The sequence below is a fragment of the Pseudophryne corroboree genome, chromosome 2, assembly GCF_028390025.1.
Source record: "Pseudophryne corroboree isolate aPseCor3 chromosome 2, aPseCor3.hap2, whole genome shotgun sequence".
NCBI classification, from domain to species: Eukaryota; Metazoa; Chordata; class Amphibia; order Anura; family Myobatrachidae; genus Pseudophryne; species Pseudophryne corroboree.
In genome coordinates this window covers 28,822,226-28,831,789 of record NC_086445.1, presented here as the reverse complement: position 1 = coordinate 28,831,789, position 9,564 = coordinate 28,822,226, and the positions used below count along the sequence as shown (strand labels likewise).

The window sequence follows — 9,564 nt, the reverse complement described above, 5'->3', positions numbered from 1 at the left end:
GCAGGATGGGAGGTTAGGCTTGGCTTAGGCACTAGGGGAAGGCTAGGCTGCAGGAGGGGAGGTTAGGCTTAGGCACTAGGGGAAGGCTAGGCTGCAGGAGGGGAGGTTAGGCTTGGCTTAGGCACTAGGGGAAGGCTAGGCTGCAGGAGGGGAGGTTAGGGTTAGGCTCTAGGGGGAGGGCTAGGCTGCAGGAGGGGAGGTTAGGCTTAGGCACTAGGGGGAGGGTTAGGCTGCAGGAGGGGAGGTTAGGCTTGGGCACTAGGGGAAGGCTAGGCTGCAGGAGGGGAGGTTAGGCTCTAGGGGAGGGCTAGGCTGCAGGAGGGGAGGTTAGGCTTAGGCACTAGGGGGAGGGTTAGGCTGCAGGAGGGGAGGTTAGGCTTAGGCACTAGGGGAAGGCTAGGCTGCAGGAGGGAAGGTTAGGCTTAGGCACTAGGGGAAGGCTAGGCTGCAGGAGGGGAGGTTAGGCTTAGGCACTAGGGGGAGGGCTAGGCTGCAGGAGGAGAGGTTAGGCTTAGGCACTAGGGGGAGGGCTAGGCTGCAGGAGGGGAGGTTAGGCTTAGGCACTAGGGGAAGGCTAGGCTGCAGGAGGGAAGGCTAGGCTTAGGCACTAGGGGAAGGCTAAGCTGCAGGAGGGGAGGTTAGGCTTAGGCACTAGGGGAAGGCTAGGCTGCAGGAGGGGAGGTTAGGCTTAGGCACTAGGGGAACGCTAGGCTGCAGGAGGGGAGGTTAGGCACTAGGGGAGGGCTAGGCTGCAGGAGGGGAGGTTAGGCTTAGGCACTAGGGGGAGGGCTAGGCTGCAGGAGGGGAGGTTAGGGTTAGACACTAGGGGGAGGGCTAGGCTGCAGGAGGGGAGGTTAGGCTTAGGCACTAGGGGGAGGGCTAGGCTGCAGGAGGGGAGGTTAGGCACTAGGGGAAGGCTAGGCTGCAGGAGGGGAGGTTAGGTTTAGGCACTAGGGGGAGGGCTAGGCTGCAGGAGGGGAGGTTAGGGTTAGGCACTAGGGGAAGGCTAGGCTGCAGGAGGGGAGGTTAGGCTTGACTTAGGCACTAGGGGAAGGCTAGGCTGCAGGAGGGGAGGTTAGGGTTAGGCACTAGGGGGAGGCTAGGCTGCAGGAGGGGTGGTTAGGCACTAGGGGGAGGGCTAGGCTGCAGGAGGGGAGGTTATGGTTAGGCACTAGGGGAAGGCTAGGCTGCAGGAGGAGAGGTTAGGCTTAGGCACTAGGGGGAGGGCTAGGCTGCAGGAGGGGAGGTTAGGCTAAGGCACTAGGGGAAGGCTAGGCAGCAGGAGGGGAGGTTAGGGTTAGGCACTAGGGGAAGGCTAGGCTGCAGGAGGGGAGGTTAGGGTTAGGCACTAGGGGAAGGCTAGGCTGCAGGAGGGGAGGTTAGGCACTGGGGGGGCTAGGCTGCAGGAGGGGAGGTTAGGGTTAGGCACTAGGGGAAGGCTAGGCTGCAGGAGGGGAGGTTAGGGTTAGGCACTAGGGGAAGGCTAGGCTGCAGAAGGGGAGGTTAGGGTTAGGCACTAGGGGAAGGCTAGGCTGCAGGAGGGGAGGTTAGGCTTAGGCACTGGGGGAAGGCTAGGCTGCAGGAGGGGAGGTTAGGGTTAGGCACTAGGGGGAGGGCTAGGCTGCAGGAGGGGAGGTTAGGCTTAGGCACTATGGGGGGGCTAGGCTGCAGGAGGGGAGGTTAGGCACTAGGGGAAAGCTAGGCTGCAGGAGGGGGTTAGGCACTAGGGGGAGGGCTAGACTGCAGGAGGGAAGGTTAGGCTTAGGCACTAGGGGGCGGGGGGGGGGGCTAGGCTGCAGGAGGGGAGGTTAGGCACTAGGGGAAGGCTAGGCTGCAGGAGGGGAGGTTAGGCACTAGGGGGAGGGCTAGGCTGCAGGAGGGGAGGTTAGGTACTAGGGGGAGGGCTAGGCTGCAGGAGGGGAGGTTAGGTACTAGGGGGAGGGCTAGGCTGCAGGAGGGGAGGTTAGGCACTAGGGGGAGGGTTAGGCTGCAGGAGGGGAGGTTAGGCACTAGGGGGAGGGTTAGGCTGCAGGAGGGGAGGTTAGGCACTAGGGGGAGGGTTAGGCTGCAGGAGGGGAGGTTAGGCACTAGGGGGAGGGTTAGGCTGCAGGAGGGGAGGTTAGGCACTAGGGGGAGGGTTAGGCTGCAGGAGGGGAGGTTAGGCACTAGGGGGAGGGCTAGGCTGCAGGATGGGAGGTTAGGCACTAGGGGAAGGCTAGGCTGCAGGAGGGGAGGTTAGGCACTAGGGGGAGGGTTAGGCTGCAGGAGGGGAGGTTAGGCACTAGGGGGAGGGTTAGGCTGCAGGAGGGGAGGTTAGGCACTAGGGGGAGGGTTAGGCTGCAGGAGGGGAGGTTAGGCACTAGGGGGAGGGCTAGGCTGCAGGATGGGAGGTTAGGCACTAGGGGAAGGCTAGGCTGCAGGAGGGGAGGTTAGGCTTAGGCACTAGGGGAAGGCTAGTCTGCATGAGGGGAGGTTAGGCACTAGGGGAGGGTTAGGCTGCAGGAGGGGAGGTTAGGCTTAGGCACTAGGGGAACGCTAGGCTGCAGGAGGGGAGGTTAGGCACTAGGGGGAGGGCTAGGCTGCAGGAGGGGAGGTTAGGCTTAGGCACTAGGGGAAGGCTAGGCTGCAGGAGGGGAGGTTAGGCACTAGGGGGAGGGCTAGGCTGCAGGAGGGGAGGTTAGGCTTAGGCACTAGGGGAAGGCTAGGCTGCAGGAGGGGAGGTTAGGCACTAGGGGGAGGGCTAGGCTGCAGGAGGGGAAGTTAGGCACTAGGGGGAGGGCTAGGCTGCAGGAGGGGAGGTTAGGCTTGGCTTAGGCACTAGGGGAGGGCTAGGCTGCAGGAGGGGAGGTTAGGGTTAGGCACTAGGGGAAGGCTAGGCTGCAGGAGGGGAGGTTAGGCTTGGCTTAGGCACTAGGGGAAGGGTAGGCTGCAGGAGGGGAGGTTAGGGTTAGGCACTAGGGGAAGGCTAGGCTGCAGGATGGGAGGTTAGGCTTGGCTTAGGCACTAGGGGAAGGCTAGGCTGCAGGAGGGGAGGTTAGGCTTAGGCACTAGGGGAAGGCTAGGCTGCAGGAGGGGAGGTTAGGCTTGGCTTAGGCACTAGGGGAAGGCTAGGCTGCAGGAGGGGAGGTTAGGGTTAGGCTCTAGGGGGAGGGCTAGGCTGCAGGAGGGGAGGTTAGGCTTAGGCACTAGGGGGAGGGTTAGGCTGCAGGAGGGGAGGTTAGGCTTGGGCACTAGGGGAAGGCTAGGCTGCAGGAGGGGAGGTTAGGCTCTAGGGGAGGGCTAGGCTGCAGGAGGGGAGGTTAGGCTTAGGCACTAGGGGGAGGGTTAGGCTGCAGGAGGGGAGGTTAGGCTTAGGCACTAGGGGAAGGCTAGGCTGCAGGAGGGAAGGTTAGGCTTAGGCACTAGGGGAAGGCTAGGCTGCAGGAGGGGAGGTTAGGCTTAGGCACTAGGGGGAGGGCTAGGCTGCAGGAGGAGAGGTTAGGCTTAGGCACTAGAGGGAGGGCTAGGCTGCAGGAGGGGAGGTTAGGCTTAGGCACTAGGGGAAGGCTAGGCTGCAGGAGGGAAGGCTAGGCTTAGGCACTAGGGGAAGGCTAAGCTGCAGGAGGGGAGGTTAGGCTTAGGCACTAGGGGAAGGCTAGGCTGCAGGAGGGGAGGTTAGGCTTAGGCACTAGGGGAAGGCTAGGCTGCAGGAGGGGAGGTTAGGGTTAGGCTCTAGGGGGAGGGCTAGGCTGCAGGAGGGGAGGTTAGGCTTAGGCACTAGGGGGAGGGTTAGGCTGCAGGAGGGGAGGTTAGGCTTAGGCACTAGGGGAAGGCTAGGCTGCAGGAGGGGAGGTTAGGCACTAGGGGGAGGGCTAGGCTGCAGGAGGAGAGGATAGGCTTAGGCACTAGGGGGAGGGCTAGGCTGCAGGAGGAGAGGTTAGGCTTAGGCACTAGGGGGAGGGCTAGGCTGCAGGAGGGGAGGTTAGGGTTAGGCACTAGGGGAAGGCTAGGCTGCAGGAGGGGAGGTTAGGCTTAGGCACTAGGGGGAGGGCTAGGCTGCAGGAGGAGAGGTTAGGCTTAGGCACTAGGGGAAGGCTAGGCTGCAGGAGGGGAGGTTAGGCACTAGGGGGAGGGCTAGGCTGCAGGAGGGGAGGTTAGGCTTAGGCACTAGGGGAAGGCTAGGCTGCAGGAGGGGAGGTTAGGGTTAGGCACTAGGGGAAGGCTAGGCTGCAGGAGGGGAGGTTAGGCTTAGGCACTAGGGGGAGGGCTAGGCTGCAGGAGGAGAGGTTAGGCTTAGGCACTAGGGGAAGGCTAGGCTGCAGGAGGGGAGGTTAGGCACTAGGGGGAGGGCTAGGCTGCAGGAGGGGAGGTTAGGCTTAGGCACTAGGGGAAGGCTAGGCTGCAGGAGGGGAGGTTAGGCACTAGGGGGAGGGCTAGGCTGCAGGAGGGGAGGTTAGGGTTAGGCACTAGGGGGAGGGCTAGGCTGCAGGAGGAGAGGTTAGGCTTAGGCACTAGGGGGAGGGCTAGGCTGCAGGAGGGGAGGGTTCACTGTAGCTTATCCCTGCAGCTTGTATTTAGCTTAGGGTATGATTCGGAGATGTACGCAAACCTGATGGTGGTGCAGAATTGGTCCTGCGTAATCGCACACGGTGCGCCCCTTAAGTCGCTGTCTGACAGGCCGTCGGCGTGTAGGGATGGGTAGTGGGCGGAGTTGGCCAGCAGCACGCCCTCCCCATTTTCTAGGACTGCCAAGGCCAGGGTTAGAATAGATTTCCTGGCCCCCAGCTGAGCAGTTCCAGCGTCATTCTGAGTGTGCTGCGATTTACAGAGATGACCGATTCTGTCAACATGATGAACGATGGTCGTGATGGTGATCCGATGCTGCTGCCCAAACCTAAAAAAACTTGTGTCGACATTTGCCATGTCGACCTTTGCTGACACAGTGAAGTCATGTTTCCTCCTGACGACCTGTAGTCCACGTAGACAGCAGCCAGCACTACCTGCGGCCCGGAGATCACACGTTACATCCACCGTACCCGGGTGATAATCAGTGATATGTATCAGATTCTATTTTAGTCTCCCCCCTAAGCTGTAATGTGTGACATGTAGCAGAGCAGTGTGTATGTCTTCCTCAAACCTAATACACATAAAACTGCTATAACTCCGACCGTGCTGCAGCGCACCTGTACTTCCAGCGGCACGCCTTTCACACCCCCCAGGCGCACTTTATACGTGAAAATCACAATGTTACAAAATCATTAAAGTGTAGAAAACGTGACGCGTGAGAAAAAGACAGTGCCCGTATTTCATTGCATATTATTTATTTACGATATGGATGATTAAGCTAGCAGTATTGTGAGAGGAAATGTCTCATTCAGATTAATGGGTCATGGATACCGATCAGGTTTAAATGAAACAGATCCAATGGAATAATTTCCGGCGTCAATACCCAGTCGCCATGGAAGTTGCAGGGGTTGCAATGTTTACATACAGAGATCATTTTTTGGTTTTGGGCGACATCTAATTTTTAGCCTTAAATACAACCTGTCATAGATGTAGAAATCTATAAAAATAAAAATGTCAAAAAATTTTTTTTTAGTAATCATTAAAAAGTAATTTAAAAAAACAAACAAACAGTATTTAGCATTTTTTACACTCTGAATGTGAGTTTCATACGGAACGCAATAGAGATGTATGAAACGCACAGTACCGATCTATGAGGCTGCAACAGTTTTCTCCACAATACTGTATAATGATTTCTCTGTGATAAGAGAAACGCCGTGATATGACCTCATCAGCCTCATTACCTGGAGCCGCCGTTCCCTTCACACGTACCTATCCTTCTGTTTATTTTTAAACGTTCTTTATATAGCACCAGCTTATTCCATTGCACTGTACAATTCACACTTAGTTAAACATTCATTAAAGTCTCTTAAGGCACAGGGGGAAATTTACTAAGATGGGAGTTCTATTTAAGATGGGATGTTGTCCATAGCAACCAATGAGATTTTACTTCTCATTTATCTAGCACCTTCTAGAAGATAATACCTGGAAACTGGTTGCTATGGGTAACATCCCATATTAAATAGAACTCCCATCTTAGTAAATTTACCCCATAGATCCCCAGTTCTGTTCCTGTCTTTTCTGAGAACAGTTCATTATGGCCTGGTCTTGAAGACGTTTACAATTAAGGACCATTATTCTCGCCCATGTTCTCAGAAGTTGCGTAAGGGCTTTGCTTGGCTAGAACCTTCTGAGACCCGTCCAATGTAATCCGCATATGGCCCGGTGATGAACGGAAGACTGGCTTTCCAACCAAATATGGACCTTGGTGTCTTCTAATACAGGAATATCAGTCATCTGAGTTCTAGATGCCTCTAGTAGTTAGTGCATGAGAACAATGGCTAATTATGCTGCATGAATAAGCTTGTCATCTGGCTATAAAGCATCGCTGCCATACCTTACGACGTCACCTCCATGATAACGGATCCACCAACGCTGTGGACACCTGCAGGCAGACATTTTATGACGCGGATGATTGAAGAAGACTAAGGCTCTGGCAGATGTTCCGCTAGCTCTTCTACAGTGAATATCCGGAACACGATCTTCTCGCAAGCGCACGCACCACACTCAAACAGGCAGCCAAAGGCATGGGCGCCCTGGCATACCGCCAGGTCAGAATACCCGCTGGGGCCTCTGTTAATGACCCACGGTGGGGACCAGCTAGACTGATCCAGAGGACTTTTATTTAGGTAGATACCCAAGTCAACCCTTTTCCTGTTGCTTGTTGGGTGAGAGTACAGGAGCCAGGACAGAACGTTTGTATGGAGGCAGGATTCCTCGGACCCGTCATTTGCGTCTGTTCCTGTCCCGGCGTCTATGGGCTGGTAGCTCACCACGCTGCCCTGACAGCCATGGGGTGGTTCACACAGGCTCCTGCAATAGCGGGAATCACCAAATTCCAGGAACTGGAGGCTACTCGTGGCTTCCACACGGTAATGTCTGCTGGTGCGAGCGCTGCAGTACAACAGCCCAGGACCGTTGCCAGAGGCTACTTCCGCCACCTCGCACTCGCCGGTCGGCTGTTTCCACAGCACGCTGCCTTTGTGCCAGCTCTTCCCGTGGTCATCGCTGCAGAAGAGGAAAGAATGAGACTGAATTTTCCACGGAACGGGCAGCCCGCAGACACGGGAGTGGATATAAAAGAGATAAGCAGGCACGATTAGCTTGCCAGATGGAGACTGGATGCCATGCCCCGGACCCACAGCCAGAGTGGCGCAATTCTTCAGGTCGTCCCCTAAAACTTCCTTCGTCACATCGGTTGGGGGACTCCAGGACCTGCCGTGGTCTCTGCTGGTGACGAAGCAAAGCCGGGAGGCGTTTCTGCCGGTAAGGATCTGGAACCTTTCAGAGACGTTTGTCCGGACACAGATGAAGAAAAGGAAAACGGTATCGGTGCTGGCATCGTACAACGGGCAGGGGTTCATGGTGCGATGGCCCGGTAACTTGGCATGCCTCACGGCAGTAATGTTTTCCCACTGGAAAGTCGAAACAAAAATGTACAAATCCTTTAACATTACTTACATTTTAAAAACATAACTACACATGTGACATCACACATCTCTGCTGAGGTCGCGCTAGACAGACACTCTTGGCACGGCAGGAACCGTGAGACTCTGCTAGGTGTCTTTTTGCAGAAAATGCGCCTTAGATCTAACGCAATGTGACTAGGACGCACGGGGAGACGGTTCTGAGTTACGTGATACATAACACGTGTATATCTGTGTACGAGTGAGTCTCCGAGTCTGTACACGAAGTGCTACAAAGTAGCAGCAGCAGCTTATTTCCAATAGAAGTTCTGTTCTGCTCCGTATACAGACTCAGTCACACACAATATACAAGTGTCACATATCACACTAATCAGCACAGTCTCCTCATGCGTCCTAGTCGCATTGCATTACAGCTAAGGCGCATTTTCATTAAAAAAAAAAAACGCCCAATGATAGCAGAGCTGCTCCTCGTGACCTGTAAGGTCGTCCACGCCAGGCTTCTCTCCTTGCATGGCGTATCGACGCTGCATGTATGAGGACACATCTGTATGTTAAACTAATTCCTGTGCCACTACAGTGGCAGCCCAGCGTCTCTAGTACAGTGCTGTGTGTCGGCAATGTGAATAAGATGCAAAATTAAAGAAAAAGACAATCTGATACACCACTCAGAGCAACTCCGTCGCATCGGCTGTCTTGCGCAGAATGTTGTAGAAGGACCCACCAGTATTTTATCTCAACGTTTACAGGAGATAAAAATCAGGAATAATACATTCAGCGAGACGCTTTTGGCAAAGTCTACTGTGGCTTAGAGCTGAAGTTAGGGGGTAATTTGGGAGGGGGAACGTTCCGCTTGCTGAAAGGTTTGAATGAAAAGGCAGGCTTGGTGGTGGTGGGGGTTGACCCTTCCCTTTCTGCTATCTTTGACAGCTTGTGGCTACAGTGGTTGTAAGGCAGGGGGTGAGAAGAGGCAGGGCTTAATGAATTTCGAGTAGGTGTAATGGCTTCATATTACACATCTATATAAGAAAGGGCATTGCTTAATGTTATACAATAAACACATGGTGAATTCGGGGGCATGCTACAGGGGTTTCAGAAGCATAAACATAGCCAAATCCTACAGCACCCAACAGTGACTGCACTATCCAGTAGTAGCACATGCACGGCTGTCACAAGCATGGAAATAATGTACACTATAGTGGCAATATTGCTTACCAGGTAAGTACAGACAATACTGGCTATGTGATAGGATTCTGGATGATAACGTTTGTGAATTCTGGATGATGCATTCTTAGGTTTGGGGCTGTATTCAATAGCTGCCGGAAGCTGCCGTCTTGTCGGAAAGACTGCAGCTTCCGACAGATTTCTGTCGGAAGGGGTTCCAACAAATTCAAAGAGGGCACTTTATTCCCGACTTGTCGGAAAAAACGTGGCTCGGCGCTGATCCGCGTGCTTTTGTCGGAAACGGGGCCAAATCCGACAGGTTTTGGCCCCATTTCAGACAATCTCAATCCGACTTTAAAAAAAGTCGGATTGAGCAGGGCGCCCCTCCACCGCCGCAGTCAGCTCCCCTCAGCTGTCAGTTCCCCCTGCCGCCGCTGCTGTCAGCGCACAGGGGGATAGGTGTCATGTGGGGGGTCCCCCACTTCCTGATGAAGGGCAGCTGCTCCGGGCCCAGGGAGGAAGAGCCGTGATGTGATGTGGACGCCCGGCCGGCGGGGAGAGGAGCAGCAGCCGCGGGGATCGCGGTGAGCAGCAGCCGCGGCCAAATCCGACAGTCGGATTTGGGAGCATATTGAATAGGTCATTGCCGGATCCTTTCCGACAATGCTTGTCGGAAAGGATTTGACACTTATTGAATATACCCCTTAGTGTCCTTTTAAACCAAATACGACTAAAGTGAACACCGGGAGATCTCAAAACAAATATAAGGGATTACGTAGATCTACAGCCGAGCAGGAAAATACTGACTGTCACTACACGGACACGAGTGCATAATGCTATGACTTACCTGTACAGTTCCACGCTTCTGAAGCCC

General features: G+C 54.9%; 1 protein-coding gene across 2 annotated transcripts in view; it reads right to left on the bottom strand.

Annotated features, from left to right (window-relative positions):
* Positions 1–5,283: 5,283 nt before the first annotated feature.
* NEU3 (neuraminidase 3) overlaps positions 5,284–9,564 on the bottom strand; it is an 8,133-nt gene continuing 3,852 nt past the window's right edge. For both annotated transcript variants that reach the window (XM_063950966.1, XM_063950968.1), the window contains exons 2-3: positions 9,538–9,564; positions 5,284–7,517 (exon numbers count right to left, since the gene is read on the bottom strand). The exon at positions 9,538–9,564 is cut by the window's right edge and continues 182 nt beyond it. In XM_063950966.1, coding sequence (XP_063807036.1) covers positions 6,528–7,517; positions 9,538–9,564 — 1,017 coding nt within the window. In that variant the 3' untranslated portion in view covers positions 5,284–6,527. The remainder of the gene's footprint in view (positions 7,518–9,537) is intronic.